This window comes from Centroberyx gerrardi, chromosome 7 (genome assembly GCF_048128805.1).
Source record: "Centroberyx gerrardi isolate f3 chromosome 7, fCenGer3.hap1.cur.20231027, whole genome shotgun sequence".
In the NCBI taxonomy this organism is placed as follows: domain Eukaryota; kingdom Metazoa; phylum Chordata; class Actinopteri; order Beryciformes; family Berycidae; genus Centroberyx; species Centroberyx gerrardi.
The window spans coordinates 5,717,824-5,744,521 of NC_136003.1; the positions used below are offsets into that span (position 1 = coordinate 5,717,824).

General features: G+C 41.3%; 1 protein-coding gene across 1 annotated transcript; it reads right to left on the reverse strand.

Moving 5' to 3' along the window:
- Positions 1 to 933: 933 nt before the first annotated feature.
- gspt1l (G1 to S phase transition 1, like) lies at positions 934 to 24,185 on the reverse strand. Its single transcript, XM_071909854.2, has 14 exons — positions 23,759 to 24,185; positions 22,531 to 22,575; positions 18,726 to 18,977; positions 16,152 to 16,185; positions 15,956 to 16,033; positions 13,029 to 13,209; positions 12,122 to 12,276; positions 11,263 to 11,403; positions 10,693 to 10,786; positions 5,383 to 5,463; positions 4,410 to 4,583; positions 2,984 to 3,073; positions 2,626 to 2,794; positions 934 to 1,303 (listed from the first exon to the last, which is right to left on the reverse strand). Exons 1-14 carry the CDS (start codon positions 23,949 to 23,951, stop codon positions 1,251 to 1,253), a joined length of 1,740 nt encoding a protein of 579 aa, XP_071765955.1. The 5' UTR covers positions 23,952 to 24,185; the 3' UTR covers positions 934 to 1,250.
- Positions 24,186 to 26,698: the final 2,513 nt, after the last annotated feature.

The following is a 26,698-nucleotide window of genomic DNA, read 5'->3' on the forward strand; positions in this document are numbered from 1 at the left end:
ATGCAATAAAAAAACCCAAAAAACTGAGATGCTGCGGTTTTCTGCGATAAATTTCTCTTTATGGTTAGATTTGGAATTGGGAAGTATGACAATTTCAAAACAGAGGTGGATAGTTCTTTTTTCTATAATTTCTGGAATTAATCAGGCCTATGTGTGCACTGAAACATACAACCATAATTAATATTGCAGTGGCTGCCTTTTGAAGCTGTTGGCTGTTTCTAATGTTATTACAGTTCCAGAAACGTGTGATTTGTCCTGATGCTTTTCAACAGTCTTGATTGGAAAAAAGATCCATCATGGATGTAGGTCAGCCTATAGAGCGGGAGACAGCACATGTTCTGAGGTCAAGTGACAGATTAAGAATTGTACATTTAATTAAAAACAATGTTTAAGACCATGTGCCCAGAAGACATCTGAATTGGAAACCTCAGTTTAAAGCAGTGCCCATTTGCAATGTTACATTATAGTGGACATTTGCCAGCGGCAGCTTAGTTTAACTATTTGGTAGAATCCAACTGGTAATTTTTTGAACTCTTTAATTCAACATCACAAATCTTGAGCAAATAATCAACTTTCTCATGTAAAATATTCAAGCCAGCTACCCACAGGAATTTGCTCTGCAAATGAACACGCTTTGTTTTTCCCAATTTAATATTTTATTGTCATAGTAGTTTGCTTTAATAACATTTGAACACGCTCAAGCACACTGCCAGAACGCCGTATGAGAAACCAAAAAGTGGGTAAAAGCAAAGGGAGACATGTACACCCAATAAACATTTTGGTTTCAACTGGTTAAATTTGTTCAAACTATTTCTTTTGCAATTTACTTTTGAAAATCATTTTTTTTGTATTCCAAGCAAATCCTGGTCCACATCCGTTTAGAGATATAACTTCTGCCATTTTTCATTTCCATTGATGAAACAAGAAAAAAACTGGAAGAGAAAAATAATCTTTAATCATGAGTAGGCCAGAGTAGGTAGATGGGAAGGGTGGGAGGAGGGCTAACCCAGAAATGGCATAGCTGAGCTCTCAATATGAGAAAGCTGACTCGTGTGGACTTTCATCTTGGTTTTTCATTTGCTTAAAAACAGGTTTCTTTTTCACATGAGTTTTTTTCTGAAGCTGATCTTCGGCAGGCAGAAGGGGGCGTGAGAGGGAGTTGCCGTCGCCGCTGACAACAGTGTTGGGCGGGTTATGACAAAGCTCCGCCCCTTCCTTCTCACCAGGACTCGCAGGCCACTGCATCCTCTTCAGTCCCGCTCAGCAACGAGCTTCAACACCTTGCCGATGGCAATGGTCTTACCTGGAGGGGACGGACAGAAAGTGAATGAACAATAATTCGATTTTTTTTTTTAGAGCTTGCTCATATTTATGCTTGCCAGAAGGTCCAACATTTGCATGTGCTGATGCATCTAAAAGACTGTAGTATTTTCATTAGGTCCTTATTGAACTGCCATGTGTGAAACACCTGTGGTAGTAACCTTTATAGATCAGCTGATGGACCATAAGTTACTGCTCCTGTTGCTGATAATTTCACTGCAGTTTCATTGGATTGATTTTTTAATTTCTCTACAACTCAAATGGCTTGTGGAAGCATTTGGCTAGGTAGGAGAAGATTCATTTCAACTTCCCTGGTTTACTGATGAGATCAACTGTCACTTTACAACATTAGATAGTTTGATTTTGGTTTAAGTTTGCATTTTGATTGTTGGACTTTAATCCTTTGTTGAGGATGTAACGTTAGCATAGTAGGCCTTTTTAAGTGTATGTTAGCAGCAGTGTTCGTTAAATTGTAATAGTGAGCTATTATTGGTGTAATGACATCAGTAATTTTTTCTAATAGTTCAGAAAAACTTGGATACAGAAGAAATCTAGAAGGAGTATAGAATGTAACATTTGTATTTGTTTAACAGCCTCATATTTTAACTGTAAAATTGGTTATAATTGACAAGAGATTGCTGGCTAGCTACATTACGTTTACTTTTTACTCTGCCTGCCAGTCAAAATTATTCAAGGTTATGCTGCAAGGGGAAATGCTTTGATGAACATTATTCTGGTGTCTTTTCATGAAATAAAACATTGATTCTAACATTTAACTTATGCATTGATTGTACTCTTGGTTATTATTATGATACAACAGGACTATTTTCTAGGAAAACAAGTAACTGGCAGGTGGGGCCAATGCAAATATATGAGTGTCATTGCATTCAGGTTCACTTTGAGTGTTTGGGCAATTCTGCACATCTCTGACAAGTTGAAAGTGTCAAGTTACTATCTAGCACACACCATTACAAACATATCCGAGTAGTTTGGAGCACTGAATAAATACATTTCATTTTTGTTATCATAACAGGACGCTCTTGTCAGATTGGATGAGATGCAACAACAGCAAAACTCTTTGCTCCTGCACTGGCACAGCACTAAAACCAAGTGAAACAAGTGAAGAATATCACAGATTAAAAACAAAAATGACTATTTAGAAAGTAGCCAGATGAAAAGGAGTCAGTAATTCGTTTTTTAGCCAGCAGCCAGCATTAATAATTTCTGTTGTTGGATCTTTTTAAACTGCATCCACTCCTCCAAGCCCCAGTCCTATTGCCCTGGGAGCTGCTCTGGGTTCCCTACCTTCGTCCCGTAAGGTGAACCGTCCCATCTGGGGAAACTCTTTAAAAGTTTCGAGGCAGATGGTTCCTGCGGTGCGCAGACGGGCGATGCAGACCTGGTCCTGTTTGACAAATCGCGGTCGCGTCTTGCTCTTCTCTCCTGACTTTTTGTCTACCAGACAGATTAAGGCCTGCAAGGGGAAGGAAGTAAAAAAAAATAGTGTACAAGAGTTTGAGGAAAAGATTGCAGGTATATCGCTATTGGCATGAAAAACTCAACCTGCATTTCCACATTCAGGATCCGCTGGTTCTGAAGTCTGGCAGTAAACCTTTAGTGTATACGCTTCATTTACCATGTATCCATTAGGGAAAGGCCTTACCGTAATTTGTACTTCTTCAATGCAGGTGTGAATGTGAAGGACTGCATTGTAACCCGGGCAGATGATGGACTTGTGTTCAATGATGACAATCTGTCAGAGGAAAAAAAGTGTCAAATAATGAGAACACCATGAAAAAATAAACATTAAGGCACTTTCACAACAGCTCCCAGAATTACCATTTAAATATTTATGCCCATGTTTGTGCATCTGCTAGACCAGGAATGGGCAACCATGTGCCATGTCCAAGTCCAAGCCAACTTCAACGATGAAACTATTAACAGGTGCGGTGATGTCAGGAGTGGAGATGCTTAAGTTCGGATCAGGTAGCGCTTAGTGGCTACGTTTACGTGCATGGAGTACCTTGGCCACTGTCCATACGCTTGTTAAGTTCTTATTCAGGTTAATCAGTTTACATGAACTTTTGATGCCCTGTGAGTCTCCCTGTTGCCACAAATAAACCAGTAAACACAATATTCCTCCTCCCTCTTTGACTGAGCAATAGTAGTTTACTTCCAATACAGGGGAAAGACACCATGATCCCAATAGTAATACTAAGTACTGCTTGCCACTATGTTTTTGTTGACATCACAGTGTACCCAATAGTGCTGTGCGATGTTAAAGGCCTCGGTTTACTTGCTGTGGAAATTAATTTTGGCCGTTTTGTATAGACAAAAGGGGGAAAAAAAACAAAGCTCCACATTGGCTTCGGGCTCCACAGTGTGAACAGGCTTGCTGGCTGAACTGGTCAAATTTTTCACACACCAGCATCCTCTGTATGACCATCTGTAATTAGTGTAAAATATCATGATTGGTTGCGCTGCCTTGTGGAAAAGAGTCATTGTCTTCGTTTCTGACTCCATGCTAACATTGCGTGCTAAACTCTTCTAAATGAATGCTTTGGAGGCTCGGCTTGCTGAGCTTGTTAGAAGATACCTGCAAATTTATGACCAATTGCACGGCTTCTAAATCCTCAGATTCCCTCAGGCGCCTTTGCTGCTCTTTCACCACAGCCATTGTTGTTCTGAGTTTTTGTCACCAATATTTCTGGTTTGCCAAGGTTATGCTCACCTCTTTAATGTTCACGTGCATCTACTACTGTGTGTGTATTTAAACAAACAATACAAAGCCACAGTGAGTATACACAAATTTGTACGCGCCGACGTGTTCGACTGTTTCCATTTCAGGCGAGTTCAACTTTACTGAAAGTATACTGCCTTAACCCGTTTAACACGGGAGTAAACCAGGCAGTTTCTCATATTCAGAGCATTAACTTAACTGGGTTATTTCAATACAGTTTACACCCATGACGTTTACATCCATCTACCCAAAAGGTTACTTGAGTAACTGGGTTAAGACTGGAAATCTCTGTGCATGTAAACATAGCCACTGATAACTCAGGGGATCTAGAGCTGCTGTGTACACTGACCTGGGCGTCGAAGGTGCGCCCCGAGTGGCAGAGGTTCTCAGCATTACACAGGATAAAGCCAGGCAGGATCTCCTCCTCCTCGATGCCCTTAAGCCGCAGCTTGAGGTTTTCCCCCGGCTCGGCGTCATCAGTCTCCACGTCGTCTGACAGCAGGCTCAGCACCTCCACCACATGCTGCGCGAGAGGGAGAAACAAGTCAGAACGGGTAGGAGAAAGAAGAGTAAGGGTGGAAGATGGCTGACAAGGCAAGATGGAAAAGACAATGAGGGCAGAGATGGTGCGTTGGTAAAAAGAAAGATAGACAAGGAGGGAAACAGCACAGGTCATTGAGAAGGAAGAGTATAGGTAGATGAGGCAGAAGACTCAACTCACTCAAATCCAGCATTTAAGCATTAGCCATGCTAGCGCAGATTACTACTGACTGACATTAGATCCATAGGCTTAGTATAAGTAGACAATGCAATAATCTTCCAAATTTGAAACCACAAGGTTCTGCTTCATTAACAAGTGAACCATGTAGTCTATGTAACTCTTTAAACCTTAGAAAAACAACAGCGTTGTAAATTAGAATTGGAATCCAGGACAATTATACCAGACAGGACATGCGAGATCAACTCCCCGTTTGCCTGTTAAAGGTGCCATGTGTAGCATTTTTAACAATCAATATGTCACTGTCAAATTAATTGTGACATCTTGGTATAATTAGCGTAAACGGAGACAATACTTCCCAAAAGTACGTTTGAAAGTTAGACACATTTATCAATCATAATTTACTATGAAAACACCCAAAACATCACCAAGTAAACCAAACAAATGACCGTTGGTGTAATTGACAACGTGTTTAAAAACCAGACTTCAAAAGCCAAGGTCATAATGTTTATTACCCCATTCTGAGGCAGACCCCCAGCTTCAGCAGCAGTCAACATTGTGTGGGTGTTGCTACTGGGAAGAAAAGGTTTGTAAAAGCTCTTACCCTGTTTGGCATCATGACCAGCTGCTGTGCTTTGCTGATGGAGCCCGACTCCAGTTTGCCCAGAATCACAGTGCCCATGTCCTGACGGGGGGGAGAGGGCAAGAACAAGAGTATTAAAGAATGTGTGAGTGGAACCATGCATTCACACTGAGCAACATGATCAACCAGTCCATTTCCTATAGAGCTAAGCGACCAGGGAAACAAGTGGATCACTACAGCAGGTGCCGTCCACAGCGCTACATGCACATCGATCGAAAATATGCACATTTACTATGCAATTTGTAAATGTACACATTGATCAGATGTGTGCATTTGCCATTTTCCAACATTGACTAACACATACACCTAGGGATGCAGCAATTAACCAATGTCACCATTAACTGTGCTTTAAAAGCACCAGTTTTCTAACCATTTTAGAAGCTACAGTATCTCCGTCAGTAGGGTTTGAATGCAGCTTTGTGTTGGCATGAGATTGCACCTGTCAAAACTTCTCATGAGAGTGAATCATACAGTGTTTCCCACAGAATTCTGGCAGACTGTGGTGGGTCACCAACCGGGGTGGGGTGGGGGTAGTGCCATTATAACTTTGTGCTTTTGTGAGCAATGCAGTCATGATTATAATATATATATGTATGATTATTATATCTACAAACTACAAACAAGCCTATGATATTGATTAATGCATATATTTATGTTGTGGAGTTATATTTTTCCTAAAAATGAGCTCTTGCTCTATTATTACCATGCTACCTCTGATGTTGGTTGTTTCTCATCATCTCCTGTTTTGATTAAGTAAAAGGTGTACAAATACAGCAAACATACAGCAAAAAATAGGGTGTAAGCATGCAGCTAAAAATAATGGTTGAGTTGAATAAACGTTGGGATACAGTCACGTTGAATTTTCACTCATACTGCGATTCGATAGAGTTCTACAAAGGACGGGTTGGGAGAATTCATTAGTTCACTGCAGTGACGGAGCTGCTGCTGAGGAACTGATGACAGAAGTCCAGAGGAACCCAGCGCTATTTACAAAGACCATCACCTCTAAAAATGTTGAAAAGAAACGTGACATACCGGTCGGGATCGGAAGAGCTCTTGGGATTAGCGGTAAGGCTGTTTACTGACCTGGAAGCTAGTTAACTCGCTAACTTTTGCTAGCTAACTAACAAAATAGCATCATGTCTTGGCCAACCTGACCGCAAATGCGCTATTATCCTATGTTTTTAATATGACCGGGAGGTAACAACACGTGTCCCTCCAGTAGCCTGTTGAAACCAGTTTAGCCACGGTGAAGTTACAGGTGTTTCTCTCAACATGGGCTACAGGGGACTTGACTCGTTGATCTAAAGTAGATGTGGTGTGCAGAGTCTCCTACTGGTAAAAAAAATGAATAGCTTCACTTGGTGGCCATTAGTACAATTAGCTCTCATATGAACAAAGCACAATAATGTACTGAAAGCGCCATATAAGAGCATTGATTCTGCTAGCTCCTCGCTCTCCTCGCTCTTTGCAGAACTCCCGTTCCTGCTTTGACAGAACAGAGACTAAAGTGGTAGTCTCTGTTCTGTATGTATTCTGCACAGTGTAATACATGCAGCATTACATACATACATGCCATTTTAACCTAGTTAAAAAAAAAAAAGTTAAAAAGTTATGGTATTCAGTGTGCTTGCCGTAGGCAGAGCACACTCTTACTATCTTGCATACTTATTATTATTTTTATTCTTATTCTTCTTCCGGACAAAAGTTTAGCATGCATCTCCTCCTACAGTTTTTACAGTACATAGACATATTAAACATCAAAATGCGCGGCTCATTGAGGAATCGTGCGCTATTATTTTTCTAAGAGATCTGTCGTAAGCTCTTTGAGATATTAATGATTCAATGGCATTTTTAGACGCAATACACACCCATTGTAAAAGGATGAGAACCTGAGAACCGTGTGGACTCAATCACAGGATCACAGAGCCAGAAATTTAAGTTTGGTTTTGTCCTTGTTTCTCCGTGGAGATCGGGAGCCTCCCACTCAGTAGCTGAAGCTAAGGTAGAATCAGATCAGTATGGATGTATTTGGACTTTTATTCTGTATATTAAAAGTCTAGTGCAGAGTTTTTAATGGCTGGCTTGATGCATTTGGGACAGACGGACGGAGATCGGGAGGTACGTCTGGTTTCTCACACACAGTAGCTGAAGCTAACTGAAGCTACGGTACACACACAGAGTATCGTGGTTTCTGCGCTTAACGGAGCTTCTCACGAGCTCAGTTTTTAAGCTAGAGCGGAGCTTTTTTATTAGCGGAAACTAGACATCCAGACGAATACGTAGGTACCAGCCATGTTATGTAACATAGCTCCAAAGTCGGCGAAGTTTTTGACAAAGGTAAATGGGCATGACTATTTTCAAACGGGTCCCTTGACCTCTCACATTAAGATATCTGAATGGCTCATTAGAACCGCAAGAGTCTTAGCTTTACAGCCATATCTGACATATGTCAGCTACATAGGGTATATGAGCTCCAGGGTACTAAAGACACAGTGTTCTGCATGCAGTGAAAAGATGTTATTCTCGCCTTTTTTTCTTTCCCTATTTCTGCACACTGTGGTACCTAAACAGTCATGGAATTGTAGAAATTGGGTATGGCTGCAAAGCTGAGACTCTTGTGAATCCAAAGAGCCCAATTGCATTCATGTGTGATGAAATATGGCCTCATAGCAACCATTTCAATGTGATGACAGCATTTTTTAAAACTTGACCTTACTGTATAAAATGACATGAAATGAAATGGTCGAGCTCATTCATGTCAGTGCTTCGACACAGCCAGCAGATGGCGACAGAGACCATGAGTTCCCCACATGGGCTTTCTGTCAGTCTCGGCACCGTCTTTGTGATGCGTTTAGGATCCTTGGAAAGCTGGGAATTTGTAGTTTCGTTCGATACCAAACATGTTGCTGTGCTGTGATGAGAAAAGTTTCCCAGTGCCTTTGAACACAACTGGCTCTGTTTACTGAGTCTAGTCTGTCAAAATGCTAACAATTGCAATGCTGAACCGCTTAGCAAAGCTAGTGAATGCCAAGTTTAAGGGCAGGGGCATTGCAAGGGCGGCAAGCACACTTAAATTTTCTTTAGAAAATTTAGCCTTTTCTAGTTTTCATTATTATTATGACATCAAACATTAATATGGGTGCTCACTTATTGAATTTAACGATTAAATACAAAGTGATTGGTTTAAAACAGTATTTCTACTGATTTAAAATTCTCGTGCTTTTATTTTGAAGGCTAAATGGCAGAACCGGAAGTCTTGTTTCTGGTCATGGGAGTGGGATTTCAGCTAAATAATAATGTAAATGTTGGTTTTTTCAAGTCAGTTTGGGATCGGTTGGCTTCAGGAGACTTGCATTATGCTGGACGAGCGGTATGGAGTCATTTTATGGTTATTTTCCGTTACTTTTTTAAGTCTGAAGACCTGAAGTCTGAAACGGTCCCCAGCAAAGCCAGTTGTTTTGGAGAGCTCTGCAACTTACTTCACCTGGAACCTTGTATCGACTAAAAAACTTTACTGGATTTTCTACTGGCATGGGGGTGAGTAGATAATGACTGAATTTTCATTTTTGGGTGAACTATTCCTTTATCTTTACACATCTATACACATCTACTAAGCAACACTGCTAAATAAAAAGTGATTTCCTGCAAATATATCAAAACATAATATAATGTAGTGTTTCCCCTAGAATTTTGTTCAGGCTTGGTGGTACGCACCGAAAAAACCATGTGTTGCATTTAAAACTTGCATTAGTACAGATGGATTCATCAACAACAACAGTGAAGACCCTGGTAAGTTGATCATTTAATATATTTGTGCTTCTGTGGTGATATAAGGGAGATATGACCATCTATAGTGTTTTCTATGGTGTTTTCCTGTGAAATGCGCGCTGTGGCACGCGGAGAAAATAGACCAGATGCCGAAACTGGCGCTCCAGATCGCGAGCCGGCCGCGGAGCTCCCCGCTGTGGCGCGGCCGGTCTGAACGGGCAAATCTTAACATGCGTTAACATGGGCGCCGAAAGGAAACTGGCTGCGCTTCCCGGCGCTTCGTGGCACTTCCGCATGCGGTCTGAACCCAGCGCTTAGGACACGGTGTGACAGCAGTGGCACTTGCATCGCGTCAAGAGTTTCCCAGGCAACGACACAGAGGTTGACTCATGTTTCGGAACAGCGCCGCACAGAGGCTCCCAAACGCAAATGATTATTGATTTCCGAATGAATGGATATTTGGCGTTATTTTTGGCATTAAAAAAAAAAGTTTTTTTTGGCCTGGCAGGGGTTCTCGTTGTACAATTATAGGGGAAACACTGATGTAGTTGTCTGTGGAGGAAACACTTTTGTCATAACGGCATATGCTAACACTCAAACTCTGGCTGATTATCGATATGTGTTCTTGTGTCCTCCATGATGCGTTTTATGTAATATCTAACTGCCGAAGCACGATTCCAAAACAAAAGAACGACAGGACAGATAGAAACCCCGGAAGTTTCCTTGCCAAACTCCAAATATCGAGGATGCATCGGATGGAGACTTGACCGACGAGAACGAATTGAAAGCCCCAAGATTCAGCGTGACAACGGTGAGCAGCGCTGTAGTCTGCAGTACAGAGCCGGTTAACAGCTGGGAAAATTAACAGCTGTGTGTCTTAATTAATCACGCGCGTGACATGAAGCACACAGTCCATCTCAAACTGTAAGGAAGCTTCTCTGTGCTTACTTGGATGAGAAGAACGTTCTCCCCAAGACAACTTGGAAAGAACGTTCTCCACAAGGACACAAGTATCGACTTGGCGTTCTTGGTTTTGATAATCAGCCACTGTCTGTGGACAGCACAGGCTAGCTTACCATCATCTCAAAAGCATTAGCATAGGCACTGTGGTGCATGTAAATACTAGACAACCAGCAGTGAAACTGCTGCCAATCTTTTCACTGTACAACATTAAGTTGATAAAAGCTGGTTTTCAAAATGTCTGCATGTTAACTGTAAAGACCCCATGAAATGGCATCTTTACTTCCTTCATTTGATGTATTTCCTGCTTAAACAGGATGTTGGGGTGGGACATAACAGTGAGGGATCATTCAAAACTCTAAACCAATGGAATATCAGTTAGGGAGAGAAAGGTAGTTTTGTTGGAATTTTTATTCACGTCTCCTGGTGCAGCATGAGTTCACCATGAAAGATGCTCTGTTTTGCAGGAAGTAAAAGTAACAGGAATTCATTTCATGGGGACTTTAAATTAAGAATGGGGTGAAAAAAGAAGATCCTTACCTTGTATTTATCTACAATAGGTAATCTGACAGGGCCGTCACTTGATCTGTTGAAATTTGGCAAACTGTCCAGGTGTGGAATGAATGGTAACCCTCTGCAATTACAGCAAATCAAGACAGGAGTGAGTAGAGACAGACAGAGAAGAACACAAATTGAATTTTCTGCCTTTTATGCATCTAGAAGGATGTTAAGATTTATCTATACGAGGAAAAAAGAAAACATATCAATGAGTTGTCCATGTTAATGTTCTAAGTCTATACTGTTCAGTAAAAGAAATGGGTCAGATTGGAAGCCTGTCAAGCAGATACTTAGTTTAATAGAATGGTACTGGCAGTGGAAAAAACAATGGTATTGATGCACCACTGAGTAAGAACAGAGCAAACAACAGTGAATTGATTCACACTGGGGCTTTTCTGGCAGAACAGACACCAATTCACTTCAGCTTCAGAATGGACAGGCTGAGCATTGAGGCAGCAAATAGAAAGTAAATAAACCGCGTAATACCATCTACAACAAGACACGGTGTTGTCTTTGTGTCAGGCGGGGCGAGGAAGAGGCTGGAGGACTTACGTATACCAAGTGCACAGTTCGGCGGGCTCCTTCAGGTTGGCTCCCGTCAGGCCGGAGCACGGCATGAAGTGAATGTCTTTCTTAGGGTTGAAGCCCACCTTCTTCAAAAATGGCACTAGTTTCTCCTTACATTCTTCATACCTGGAGGGGGACAACTTGAGTTACTTCAGTGTCAATTAAAAAAAAGAAAGAAAAGAATTTCAGATATTTAAAGATGCATAAAGAGGTCATGTGCAAAGACAGCTATTATACAGAGGACTATTAGTTTATAGACCAGTAAACTTGGCCCATTTACAAGTGCAAAAAAAAGTCAGTAGCCACTTGTTGATGGCAGCACTACAGCATGCCAGGGGCTAAGTTGAGTTGATGCATCAAGAATGGGGATCCACCTCATCGATAAAACACCTGACATCAAGGTGACAGAGAACATCAGCGACTCCTTAGCAGAGCGGTGCTGTTGCCACCAGGCATCCTGCCCAATGCCCAAAAATGAGATGCATAAAATCAGTTTCTCCTCCATCTTCTATCTCTATCTCCCGCTCACATCAAGCTGTAAGCTCACTGGTTGTATTTTGAAAGGTCAGCGGCAAACAGGGTCAAAATTCAAATCAACTTTGTGCCCCTTACCTCACAAAGTCTAGGAGGTAAACAGGAGCTAGAAACCTACTATGAGTGTACCACAAAACCACAAAGGGTTTGCCTCATATGATATGGACTGGCTAACCTAATCATGCCTTGCCTCAAGTATGACCATCAACAAGTGATCACTGACAACAGATATACCAAAAAAAAAAAAAGGTCTACAGAAAACCCATAAGTATTCATAACTGCATCCCAACGATATCATCCATCGACCTACCTCTCCAGGCTCCAGTTGACTGTAGGATCATCCATTTTGTTCACCAGAACAATCAGGTGCTTGACGCCAGCCGTTTTGGCCAACATGGCATGCTCCCGCGTCTGTCCGCCCTTCTCAAAACCAGTCTCAAACTCCCCTTTCCTGGCAGAGATTACCTGGTGGGTCAAGAAATTCATTTGGTCAGTTTTCTCGTTTACAACTGTGAGAAATGATTCCTAGTTAGAGCAACTAATAGGTTAGATCAGAATAAGTAATAGGAAATTATGTTCCTCAACTCAAAAAGACAGTTGGGATGGGACAATATATCGAAATTCAATATATCGCAATACAAAAATGTGACATTACATATTGTGGGGCAGAAAAATTAATCGCTACTATTAGTTACATTATATTCTTCTGTAGTAATCACAAATGAGATGTCTTGCCCATCACAATTTCACAAGCTCTCCATCCAAATTATATTATTTGCACTTTGTAATGGCACTTTCAAATTGTTTACATTCTAGCAAGACAATGCCATTGTTAGAAAGATTTGTGTCTCAGAAATAAACATAATTCTGCACAGTCATACTTGAACTTTTACAAATCTACAGAGGGTGCAAAAAATGTACGCAAAAATAGCTTTGAAATCTGTTCTGAACTAATATCAAAAAGATAATTAGGTCTTGATTTCACAAAACGATGCAGGTAGCAGCTATGGACGACTACAGACGTCTCAATTTTTATTTTGCTGCTATGTATATATATATATATATATATATATATATATCTACACACACAGGTTTCCAATGTCTAAATGTTTGCTGGAAAGCAATGACTGCTCCCCTAGTTAGACTGCAAAACTAGGGTTCAACTGATATGGGTTGTTGAGGGACAGTACTGAATATGGGCCTTATCCTAGACTCACCAGGACAGCCAAGTCAGCTTGCGATGCGCCTCCAATCATGTTGGGCACAAAGCTTTTGTGGCCTGGAGCGTCCAGGATGGTAAAGTGCTTTTTCTCTGTCTCGAAGTATGCTCGGCCCACCTCCACCGTCTTGCCCTTGTCCCTCTCCTCTTGGTTGGTGTCCAAAGCCCAAGACAGATACCTGGGAGACAGAAAATTATTACACATTTTTAAAGTTGCCCTAGGTAAAAAACATTTAAAAGTACACCCAACACCAAAACACTTCCCTTTAGACCCTGTTCTCCTCCTGCTGAGTGACGACTCCAGGTTCGAGATCTCAGCGAGAGAGAGAGCGCTTGGCTGGCATGATGGCAGCAAAAAAATAAAAAATAAAAAAATACAAAAATAAAAAATTGTTCTACGTTGGCTACCTCCCCACCAACTATCATTAAAACATTGGTTACAGGCTCTTCTTTGACGTGATATACTTGGAGTTGTCATCAGCAAGGGTTAATGATGCTAAAACACAAACGTTGGACTTGTGTAGGAATGCTGCAGAGAACGTTAAATGTTTGCTATTGACATGAATTTAAAGCGTGCTTGTGTTTTCTTTTTGTTTATTAATGACCCGTTTATTTGTACAACTTTACTTTGTATGCATCCAATATTCTAATCCTGATTATTTTACATTTAACTGGATATTGCTATTTTTATTTATTTTTAGGACCTGATCGCTCTGTTTTGTGTGTCCCATGGAGGGAGGGATGGTAGGTAGGTGAAAAGTAATCTGTTTTTTTGTATGCCCTCATGTATGTAATCCCCCCCTAAAGAGAAATTTAAAAATAAAAAACATTTAATTACAAAAAATTTTTTTTTTTACACCCAACTTAGCCTAAATCAAGAGCATCCCATCCCCACTAATGGAGACACTGAGCACGTTTACATGGACTGCAATATTCCGATATTAACCTGATTAAGACAATACTCTGAATAAGACACTGCTATGTAAACAGCATTTTCTGATTACCTTAACCCGAATAAGGTCATAATCGGAGTAAGCAATAGTCGAATTAAGACGTGGAGTATTCCGATCTTAGTCGCATTATTGAAGTGCATTGTAGACATGTATACACCTTAATCGCACTATGACGTCCTATCGGAGTTTTCGCAGCATTTTGCGACACGTACGGCAACCCAACTGCTTGACGACGCATGCTCTAGCTTCCAGCGAGTGTTGCGCAACTTGTTTACAGAAGAAAAGATGACTGCCACCGGTAAAAAGAAGTCCCAACATTTTGTCCCGACCACGGGAGCAACATGACAGAAAGGATTTCAGGTTAAATTCCGGAGGGAAACTCGGACGTAGGACGTAGGGACGTAATGTGGGTGTGCATCTTCAGTCATTAATCGGACTATGCTCTGTAGCATGTAAACGGGAATATTAATGGAATATTCTATAAGCAACTCATGTAAACACCTTAATCAAAATATTGTCTTATTTAGAATAAGGTCAATAGTCGGATTATTGCAGTCCATGTAAACGTAGTCACTGTGCGAAACTGACGAGTGCAGCTTTAATATTGCCGCAGTGATTGCATGTATGTAGCTTGTGTGTGTTTATGTGTCTATGCATGTTTGTATCTAGGAGGAATGTGACAAGACGAGTTATAGTTACTGTGTCTAAAATGGCTAACAGAGTAAAACGCACGGTTAAAACTATTGTCACAAATTCTCTTACACTGATTAGTAACAGTATTGATTAGTATCAATAGGAGGAATTCAGTGGCTCTCAAACCACCATATACTTAATTTAACACATTATTAAACTGGCAGATTTTGATAGATGTTAAACTACAAAATAAAAAATAAATAAAAATACAACAACTCCTGTCAAGTTGCCCTCAAGCAAGACGTAATTCCCAGTGGCCAGCAGGTGAAGTGCAACTGTATGAATATGAAACAGGGCTAGGCTGAAAAAGAGCATGCATGCTCAGTCAGGAGCAAGAGAAAGGTCAAAAAGAAAAGAGGCCCACAGAGCAATGCCCTAGCGCACCTATAATTTAATGTAGCCTAATTAAAATACTGAAATAGCATGACTTAAAATTGTTTCGTGCCATATAACTGGACCATTAACTCAAAAAAAGATAACAAGGAACTACGTCACCTCTTTCATCAAGACTGCATGTGTAGCCCTAAATTCAGCCAGGACAAGAGCAGCCTAATAAAGCATATGGCAGGGAGGTTAATATAAGACCTATTAAAATGAAGTTTATTTAATGTTTAACCATACTGCTGGCCTCCATTGCACACATCACAGGAATAATTGAATTAATAGCTGTCGTCCTAGCACTTGAACACTAGCTTTTTATGATACCACATAAAACAGAACTTGCGCTGGTGTTGGAGTTCTACACCAAAATGTTATCAACATGTGTCTCCTGTCTTTTCAGCATAGAGCTGGTTTCAGCTTCCCTGGTGCCAAAGCCACAAATGTTCCCCACTGAAAACTATAGCCTATGGCTCCCTCTTGTGGGGCAGTTTAAAGGTATAGTTCGCCCCAAAATGAAAACGCACTCATTATCTACTCACCCCTTACATCAGTCGAAACACCTGTGAGCAAACATTTTGGCTAACAGGCTACTATGATACTGAAGCTGTATAGTAGAGTGGATCTATTCTTCTTGACAATACATTAGTGAATGATGTGGTTATCCTGAATATTCCAGGACTGTAGTAACTTCAACTGCAACAACAGTTGAAGCTGCACAGCTAGCTAGGCACCATGGGTCTGGACAGCATCTGGACTTGTCTGTGTATTTGTTTCAACAAGCAGAGCAATTCAAAGTGAGTCCGCTTTGTGTTTTGGTTGAGGCCCCTCCCTTGTGCCATAAGTCAAACCTGCACATTTCGCACCAAATCACATAGTCAACAGTACTCTGCCTACTCACCAGGTTTCCCTGTTCTTCTCCTTGGCTTCTCTCTCGTACTTCTCTAAAGTTCTCTTCTCTACCATGCCTGTTAGATACCTGTCAGAGGGGGAGGGAATGACAGAATTGCAACAAATGTCAAAAAGCCTCATGTTGTGAATATTACCTCACATAAGAGGAAAGACTATTAATTGAGAGAAGGGAGAGTGCTACTCACATGATTTGTCCGCCAATGGTGGACTTGCCAGCGTCTGGAGGAGAGACAAATGGTGTGGGTTTAGATTAAAAGAAGAGAGCTGTGACACTATGTTGACTGATAGTGTCCTCCATGCTAAGACTTAAGCATACACTACGTTGAGTGACAGTAGACTAGGGGTGAAACGGATACCGGAAAAAATCCGAACCGTTCGGTTCGCCACCCACGGTTCGGGTCGCGCATGTGTGCCGCGGTTCACTCGGTTCTGTGTCCCCCCACTCCCCACGTGGGTCTGATCTCCCTGGAGAGTGTCTGTCCAATCAGTTGTCAGAATTACATGTCAATCTACGATGACATCACAGCTGGATTAGCCTACTAACACAGGAGTAGCCTATGGAGCAAATTGTGGAATTTTAAGTTTCACTTTCAGACTCTGCTGCTGCTGCTCTGCTGGTCAGTGAATCGGCAAATGACAAACATGACGTGATGCGCACATCGGCGCATTAGAGATCGATTTGGATCAATTTGACCAACTTTTCATTTTGTGGCTTCCGTGTCGATATTGCGGCAGTGCGCCGCAGAAGAGCCCGACGTCACTCATGTCACACACGCAGCAGGAGAGGAGGAGAGCCGGTAGGACCAAAACAACTTTTTGTTCCCGCAGCAGCGATCTCTCAGTGCGAGTTCAGAGAGCAATAACTAAAACATCGGGGGTAGTGATGCGAGGGTCAGGTTTTTTTTTAACCCGCGACCGCCCAATCCGACACGTCAACATCCGAACCCGCCCGTTCGTTCTCAATATTATCTTCAATCGACCCACCCGCCCCACCTGCGGGAGCCGCGGGTTTCGGGTTTACCCGCGCATCACTATTTGGGGTGTTTATAGCAAAGATTTGTAGCCCTATTCAGTAGTGGAATATTTCAGTAGGTAGGCCTACATGATTTAAGTTGCATTTTATGTTGATGCCCTGGAGTAAAGCCACTGAAGGTTGCATTTTATGTTGCAATGATGTTGCTGTTGGCCTACATAGCCTACAATGCAGGGATAATTTATGTTAAAATAATAAAGAGCCAGTAGTATTTACTTTACTTTTGAAAGAAAGTCTGTTGATTTAGTTATACTGGACTTTAATTTTAAGTGAAAAAGTTTTCATTCAGGAAAACTTAAGATAAATACATTGTGTAAATTGGAATTTGCAATTGTACTTCCCCTGCCCATTGCACCAGATATAGGCCTATATACCGTACCGAACCGAAACCGTGACCCCAAAACCGTGATATGAACCGAACCGTGAGTCTTCTGAACCGTTGCACCCTACAGTAGACCATGGTGTCTATCACTTAAAGAGTAGCCTTGCAACTAGTTAGAGCTTCTCTCCACCTACTGCGCGATTTTGAAAAATGCAAGAAAGTGGGCATGAAGAACGGGGGAGAGGAGGGGGTTTGGGGTTGGGCTGGGTTGGTGAGAAGAGGAACGGGGTGCAGTGTTCGCCTTCTCAAATCTCCCTTTTACACTAGGGGTGGTAACATTTTTTTTTTACCAAATGACTTATCTTAGGACAATTGTCCTTGTCCACAGCTGCATCTCCAACTGAACACCAGCTGCTCATTTTAACCGCAGGGAGGGCAAATTGAGGTTTAGTGAGATAACTATAGCACCGGCACATTTGTGCTCAAATGTTGACAATATGACCAGCACTGTTGTATTTAATAACTACATAGTACTAAATACCAGTGTACAACTCAAAAAGTGTTTTAGTGTGGAGTTACTATTTAACAGCTATGTTGACTAATGGGCCAATCTCCCAAAAACTTGGTATATGGACGGGGTTGAGTGCCTGTGATGGCGGTGGTATTTGTAAACCTAAACTGTAACCACTAAAAAAGGACCAACTCCTGGCCTCTGGGACAACTCATCAACAGGGGTTACATATTCTGTGCAAGAGCAAATATGGATGAGTTGCATATGTGACCAAAATTGAAACGGTATGAACTAGAAATTAAATGTGGGCACACTGGTACACCTACAATTCATTTTCCTGGTGGGACACTTTGAGAAACTTTTTTATTTTTTTTTTTAGAGTGAGCAAGGCAACCCCTCTCCTGTCATCTGTTCTAGCCAATCAAATAGCACCTTGACTTTGATTCTTAACACCGATTTAAGTGGCTAAATTAAAATCCCTTCCAGAGGCTTATTTCAAGACAGTGTTTTCCATAGATAGGCGATATCTGACTCCTTTCCAGCTGAGCACTTTTTAAAAAGGCAATTTCTGTTTTTAGTATGGGTAATGCCCTCAAATCTGATCCCTGTATTGATGGTCAGATGTTTTGTTGCACATATGTTTCTATTTTCCTATCTAAATATCCAGTATATCCAGAATACACAATTGTAATGGTTTTCCAGCATTGCCAACTTTTCAAAAAAAGATGTTGCTTCTTCAGGTTTTTGGGATGCGCCTACATTTTTGCTGGCACGCCCAAGTTTTTGAGGTAAAAGTTAATTTAGAGCTCTATGTATTGATTTCTATATGTCCCCTCCTCTAAACAGCAACATCAAATAAACAAGGTCTTTTTTACAAAAATGTTTCTACTGACCTACATGGCCGATGAACACAACATTGACGTGTTCCTTCTTAGGAGCATCTGGCTGAGCAGGCGCCACCTTGGGCATTGGCACTTCCTCTTCCTCCTCCATAATCTCCGGAGCTGCCTCCTCCACCGTGGCCGCCACCACCGGCCCCCGGTCCCCGCCAGGCCCGCCTCCTGGCTCCGCCTCATTTGGCTCAGCACCTTTCTGGTCCCATGTCTCCTCTGTGGTCATCTCTGCATCGCCGTTCTCCACCGGAGCTGCACAGGGACAAACAGAGCAGAGGTTTCATGATGCTGGAGGGGTTTACACTAGCGGTGTTCCATGTCCAACATTTACACAACGCCCATTTTGAGGAAAACATTATTTTGTGAAAGTCACATCGGCACTGCAGGATTGTCTACATGGTTTCTGGGACAATTAACGAGTAACTAAACACCAAACCCAAATCTGTGTAAAGCCTGACATCTAAAATGGTAATACGCATGCTGCTGAAATTACCATCTTCTATTGGCTGATCTTTGGTGCCAGGTGATGTGACTGTCTATAGAGTACAACAGGTGGTGACATTACTGTTCGGGGTTTAGTTACTCTAAGTTGAGATCTACACTGACAAGTTCAACACCAATAGGTTTATTATAATTTTATTACTTATCTGTTGGGCAAATGTTGAAGGCTGAGATGAGGTCTTGAGTTACATAGTTTAGACTCAAGTCTGACTTTGTCTCGAGTCGTAAGTTTGATGACCGACTTGTGATGAGTTGAATACTTAGAAATGTGATATGAAAGCATATATTTTCTGTATTTTCAGTAATAATCTGTGACATTTTTGTTTTGCTACTCCCTATCTGACTAATATACTAGTGATCCAACCTACAGCCAGTTCATTAAATTTTTTACAGTTGCCGTTTAAAAAAAACCCCTGGTGTCTGGTAGCTCTGTCCTGGGAAAAATCCTCTGGCGCACAGGAAGTGATGCATTTTCCAGTTTGTTTGGAATCAATAGAAGAAGAACTGGGTAGTTAGCATGAGCAGTGATAGCCACCATGGCTGAACAGACAAAGAAAACAGCGCCACCTACAGAAACTAAACCAACAGAAAATCCAAGGAAAAAAACACTACTGGACACACTGTTTGATTGACAGGTGATCTGTGGGAAGTGCAGTGCAGAAACACCACAGCAATGAGCGCTGAGCACTAAATATGGAGACTAGCGATGTCCAAATCCAGCTCTGTCTTTGATACTGATCCGGGTTACAAAATTTTGAGTATCTTCCGATACCAGGCACTGATCTCATATTTTTGTAATTAATTTTAGAAAGTGATAATTTTTCAACACCGCACTTTGTAAAGCAAAGCTCTAATCAAACCAGTGCGCCAGTAAACTCTGCAGTGCCATGGGGCAGACGTCTAAGCTCCAAATGCCTGTAGTGAAACTCACTAAGTTCCTAATGTTTGCTGCATGGGCGTAGACTTCTTCTGAGCTACTACCTGTGAGAACTCTTTGTAGTCCTTTGATTGATGCTTTTTCAAATTAAAGTACTTCCACACTGCAGACATGACTGCAACCCAGCTGCTTTCAAACAGTGGGCCGCACTGACGTAAGTGGTAAACAACACTTGTTTACGGCAAATACTTTTTCCCCGTAAATGTACATAAATGAATCGGAGAGGGTCGGGTTGGGGTGGAGGGGTTGCCTAAATACATACTGAATACTGGGTCGGTGCAACCCTAATGGAAACAAAACAAAATACCACAGCAATGACCGCTTAGCACCAAAGACGGAGACAAAATTTGAAAAAGGAAGAAAAAAGGATCTCGAGAAACAGACATGTAATTATATGGAAATGCCGCGGATTAGTATTACTTTAACTTCGTCCTACTTGTGACTTGACTAGGCTTGATTTATTGGCATTTGACCCCTTTGACTCGGGACTTGTTTGAGACTTGAATGCTATGACTTTGGACTCCAGTGAGGCCGATGTGGCCAATACTTAGTTACTGTTTAGAGGGAAGAGAGAGTGTATTATGGCAGCGCCTGCCTTTTCCAAACAGTTTTGGCAGGGCTTCAAGGGCTTTTCCACAATCTTGCACAGTCAGTCTCACACTGGGGTATACCCCTTTAAACATCTCCCAGTCTGAGTTAAATGACACAGAGCGCCGTCATTACAGTGGGGGTGATGACATTTTACAGTTTGTGACATGAAAATGGAGCTGAAGCAGCCATCCTGCACTGTGCAGACTTCAATCAGTGGGGTAGGGAAATACTAATACCACATTTGCTCAGAATCATTGATTAAGCGTGTGTTCACACTATGAGCAACAGGTTCAACGAGTCACTGGACGTCACCACTCATTTTCCAGGGAAACTAGGCTGCCGTGTGGAAGATCAACAAACATTCCCGCGTTTCCTTGTTTCCCTACCGATGTGATTCTATCTCATGAACACTAGTTCTGCCTGACAAGTGCAACGTGAATGAGAAGTTGATCACAGCTGCTCAAAGCTTCCCAGTTCTCTACATCTTTTATTTGAAAGACTACAAGAATAAACATCTCAAAAAACGATGCTTGGAGATCAGTTGCATCCATTGTTGGGGTTGATGGTAAGCTCTGAAGTCATTCTATTTGTTTTTTTATGTTGATTTCCAATTAGCGCTACCAAATTCACACTACCTCGCTAGCCAATACCTCTCAAATCCTGGATATTTCAAAGCCTGGGCTTGTTGATCAACCCCCATTCAGACCGCTAAGTCTACTCCAGGTTTTTCTTGAAAAGCCGTTATTCAAACACACTGACCAACTCCGTGTATTTTAGTTACGTCAGACCACTTCCTGTCCTATGATCACTTTGGTAACGTCACCTCCTTGTTTACATTGAGCTTGGCAAAATAGCGGGTGAACTATATTATTTCAATCTGATGCTATTTTTCGAGTCCGTTTATAACACGCAATGTGCATTGTTATTACGTCTATTGGCAATTTGGTGTCAGACGTTTTCAGACTGACACAATTCCAAGAAATGTGCCAATGCCTAGGAAGATTGCTGTGCTGTACCATGGACCGATATTCCAGGACTTTGAGCCATGGATCTATTCATGTAAAAACCCAGGATTTCAGTTTGGTCTGAAAGGGGTATTAGTTAGCTAATCAAAATTATGTAACGTTATGAGAGACAATACCAAAGCAGTGAAAAATACACAATTTGCCTGTTCAAATCTTTCCTGCAGACCACTACATAGAAGCATTCAGCATGGTGAGACTGGGACTGATCTATTTCACCAAAGACAAAATCACATCTATCAATTCAGAACTCAAACAACATGTTAAAGTGTGCAACTTCCCTATAAGCCTCTCTACAACTTGGGTGGGAAACCTGCCATTGAATTCTAGCTTATTTAACACTTATGGTTTCCTTGTAAACATAGTTCGGCCTCCTGCAATTAGACAAGATCAGGGCTGTATCACACTTTCCACAGTAACAGGGTGATGTTACTGTGCAGTTTGTGGTGCTGCTGCCCGCTGACAGGAGGGCATGCCAGTTTACACACAGAGTGTGACAGAGCGAGATAAAGAAAGCAAGAGACAGAAAGGACAGCACAGTGCATTACAAAACTGATGCTTATCTATTTGTGGCATACCTTGCTCATCAGTTAGTGAGCGCTCATACATACAATTTCAATTTAATATGCCTATACTTTCATAGAGGACTGCGTGGATGGGGGGAACGGAGCCTCCAAGCAAGGTGAGTAGTAATAGCATGTATGTGACACAAGGCGCAAAGAGAAAGCCACTCCAACACACACTCTATACATACCAGCAGTTTCTGAGACCTCCATGGTGGATATTGTTTCAACGGCAACTGAAAAATGAAGAAACATGTGTCAACTTAATCATAAGGAGAAATGTTCCACAGTCTACAGGTGAACTTAGTTAAAGGCCACCTAAAGCCAAAGGCCAGATGAACACATAACACCCCCACATAGACGGACTTTAGACCACAAAACACCCATTTGATGACAGGTTTTGCCCCAAAGACCTCCATCTGACATGATTTGTCTATACTGTCTGTCTTTACTGTAAGTGTGAGGTAACAGTGGAGAGTGTGGAACCTCTGATCAGAATTGTCCTTATAACTAACTCCAAACTTTAAATGAATGCAATAATACTGAAAATAACTAACTTTGCTGTGGACCGCATTGTGGGAACCACTGACATGTTGAGTATGCTCAACAGGGTGAGCTGAAAGCAAGTAAGCCAGTAAGCAATTCATTCGAGTTTTAGTCATTATGTTTAGAGTTGCTACCTCAAAGGCAAAATGAACTAACGTTTTCCTATGAGGAATCCATTTTTACTGAAATACTCAGCCATGTCCATTTCCTCACCCCGCTCTGCCTTAACGCGGTATCTAACGCCAGATTTTGCTCCACTCAGTCTTGACCGTGCGTCAGAACATCCACGTCACACCAAACACTCTCAACCCCAACTATTCCTTTACAATGACGAGCTTCGCTTTAATCATCATGTGAAGTTAGGAATTCACAAAATGACAACAAAACCACTGTTTCTTGTTTCAGAACAAGCAACTAACTGGTTACACAAACATGAATTGAACGTTAGATGACGATGCAAGTGCTTAACGTTTGAGTTAAGCTGAGAAACCAGACCGGCTAAGTTAGCTAACATAACGTTAACTGACGTTAGCTACCGTTGGTTGTTTGATACAACCCGCTAATGCCGGTTGGGTTGGTGGCTCTCTAGACAGCTTCGACAGCATTGAACAAGCTAAAATACCTTTAGATATCTGGATGGCTAGGTGATATTAGTTGGATGGATAGGTTCTACAAACAATGTCAGGTGTACCCTCTAAATTGTTGCTACACAAAACAACAGAGCAGTTAGCTGACCACAGCTAGTTTGTAGCGCTTTCAGGGACGCGTGTCTTCAGTGTGGCTAGTGAGCTAGCAGCTAACCAGCCCAAACTGCCAGGCTCCTGCTAGCGGCTAGCTAGCTAGCATAGCTCACCAACGTGACTGTGAACTTACCGCCGGAATCGAGATTTTCCGAGGGCGCTTTCAGTAGGAAGGCCGGAACAAATTCGGCGGCGTTTACATTAGGGACAAACGGTTTGGCATTCACATTTAGGGCTGTGAATGCGGAATCAAGTTGCCCGTCGACTGTGGCCTCCACATCGTCCTCTTGTTCCCAGGAATCAGGGGCAGTGTCTCTCGGGTCCATCGTGGGTCTTGGATTTTCACTAGTGTGAGACTTGAGCTACGCAGTTCTTGGTCTACGTAAGTGTCCGCCCAAAACCCGGTGTTAAGGTCACCCCTTGAAATGAATGAAACGTCCCCTCTCGAAGGTTTAATATTATGTCTCCGATTCAGGTGAAATAAAGCAGCCGGTTTCTGTCGGTAGAGACGCCAGAAAGGATCTTCGACTCAGCACTCCCAGAGACAGTCCGCGTGAGCTGCTGACTCTCGTCAATCGATAGGGAGCAACCCGCGGTGAACTCTGGGATATGATGTGCTATTCAGGAGCTGACGTCATCCGCGTGAACGGACTGGAGACGGCAACTAAACTACATTTCCCTGTGCGGAATAAAAGATAGTTTACGTCAGTAGTGCTTGACCTTTTCAGGAACCGCAGATTCGACTCAGTTTTTGTTGTAGCAGTTGGAGAAAGACTTTCTTGCTCAGTAATATAACTTAATTCATTCACTTATGTGATTTTTATTGATTCATTATGTTTTTAAAGTGTATTATACTTCAGCACACAACATTCGGAGTCTTCTAAATATCGTGAGATTTGAAAAAATCCTCATTGGCATTTGTTATACAATTCTTTCTATAATAATAACAATACTAATGACCTCATTCAATCATTTTGCCTTTCCACAGCATACCTCCTATATTCTGAGCAAATTAGGGTAAATGATGACAACACAACAGCAACTGATTAAGTTCATGTTTTAATAAAAATCTGTTTGGTTTCCCAATACACCAATCTCAATCACTAACTTGAATTCAATATTTAACATGACTTCCTCTTAATTTCACCAATTTTTAGAGATAGGTGTCCACTACTGCGCTTCAACCGTCTTTGGGCACAGGAGGTGTATCATAGCCTTGTAATAAGCTCTACATATAAACTACACTTAAGAAATATAACCAAATTAACAGTATATCGGTATAATGCCCACAATCTGACAAAAATAACAAATTATTACCTTTCCCCACATGAAAAAAACAGAGTTGCTCTGACTAATATCTGATAAAATTACTTGTGTACATGATGTAAATCACCTCAGAACAATTTGTGGTATGGAATATGCCCTCAGGCACGGGAAGCGCTTCAACTATGGAATTACAAGTTCAGCCAGGGAAATGGCCTATTCATAAAAAGAACAGCCTGAAGGCTTGAACTTCAAAAGGATACAACTAGCCTATTCTTCTTTTAGAGGAGCGCTATATAAAGTTATTATTATTTTGCCAATTTTTATGTAGACTCCTATTTTAGATATTCAACTATATTTCTGTTAATTCTTTTCTTTGTAGCGTATGCGAGAATGTTACTATTATTGCCACTATTCTCTCTTGAGAATTATTTTTATTGTTTTTTAATTATTTTTATTATTTGCCTGTATCTCATTTTGACTACTGTTGTAGGCAAAGTCAGCCTTTTAAATCTTCCTTTAGAACACATTTCTACAGACAGGATTTCATATCTTTTTACAGATTTTATTCTCATATGTCTGTAAACATGTTTTTAATTTATGTCTGACATTTTTTGTGGGTTTTTTTCTGACTGGCTTTCCTTTATTGCTCTGTTTGTCAAGCACTTGTGGGTCATGTACAATTAAAAACCTATGTAAGCGTGTTGAATGCTAATAAACATCAAACAATAAACAAACCAATAAAAGAAAAGCATGTCAATGGCATTGTATGACACACTCACAAGAGGATATATAGAGGCAAATGGAGCCATTCCATCATGCCCTTGAGGAAGTACTGAAATTCAATTGGATGAGTACACAAGGACTGAAGAGTCTTTTGAAATTATAACAGAACCATAGAAGTCCATGAACTGACATTAAGACTAGAACTACAACACTTAAAACTGTATGCACTGAGAGACAGATTTGAACCAATTGTAGACTAATAACAGAACACATTCCCTTTAGAAAATAAATGTTAGTTTGGAAGTAGAGAGCGCATAAACTAAGACGGTGATAAGATTCTGGTCATTAAATACAATCAATCATTAAAACAACGATAGAGGCAGGACAGTCCAGGACCTTGCATCACAAATCAAGTGTCATACTTCTTCATCAAAGTAGTTCTTGGAAGGAAAGTTACTGATTTAGCTCTGCATTATGATCACAATAGAAATAAAATAATCATTTAAAAAAAGATTTTGATTAACTTAAGACTTACACCATATTAGAAAATTAAATAAAAGTAGTCAAGTAATCATTTACAGAACGAGTGCAATAAAGCTGAAAGCTGTTCTATCGTAATGTTCATTTGAACCAACCCTAAGCTAATTCCTTATGTTACCAGACAGACCTCTGTAAACAACTCATCATGCTAGACCTTCCACCAGCACCTGGCTCAAAGTACTAGCATAAAGCTGCACTAGGCAATTTTGCACATTGGTGGACCCAAATGGCAGAGAGAGGTAACTGAATTTTGCGGACTACAATACCCAGAATTCCTTGCTTGCTCATGTTTCCCAAGGAAACCAAAGGGATGAGAGAGGCGGAAATTCGCTCACTCACTGCTGTTTACGAGACACTTTGTATTTTGCTCTTAATGCTGCGCTCCAGAGATGTCGTAAAGTTGGAAATTCCATCTTCCTACTAACAAAGAAGGCAAAGGAGTGGCTGAAATTCCGAGCAGAAAACACCGGCAAGATTCCTCAACCTCTACGTTTTTTAGATGCAGTTATCTGATGTCACATACAGTATGCTAGACAGCATTACT

What these genes read in the sequence shown, in the direction of transcription:
- gspt1l (XM_071909854.2), bottom strand. Translation starts at nt 23,951, where the DNA reads ATGGACCCGAGAGACACTGCCCCTGATTCCTGGGAACAAGAGGACGAT. An exon ending in GAGAAGAACAGGGAAACCTG is followed by an intron (nt 13,210 to 15,955) that starts GTGAGTAGGCAG and finishes TCTGTCTCCCAG; the next exon opens with GTATCTGTCTTGGGCTTTGG. An exon ending in GTCAACTGGAGCCTGGAGAG is followed by an intron (nt 11,404 to 12,121) that starts GTAGGTCGATGG and finishes GTCCCCCTCCAG; the next exon opens with GTATGAAGAATGTAAGGAGA.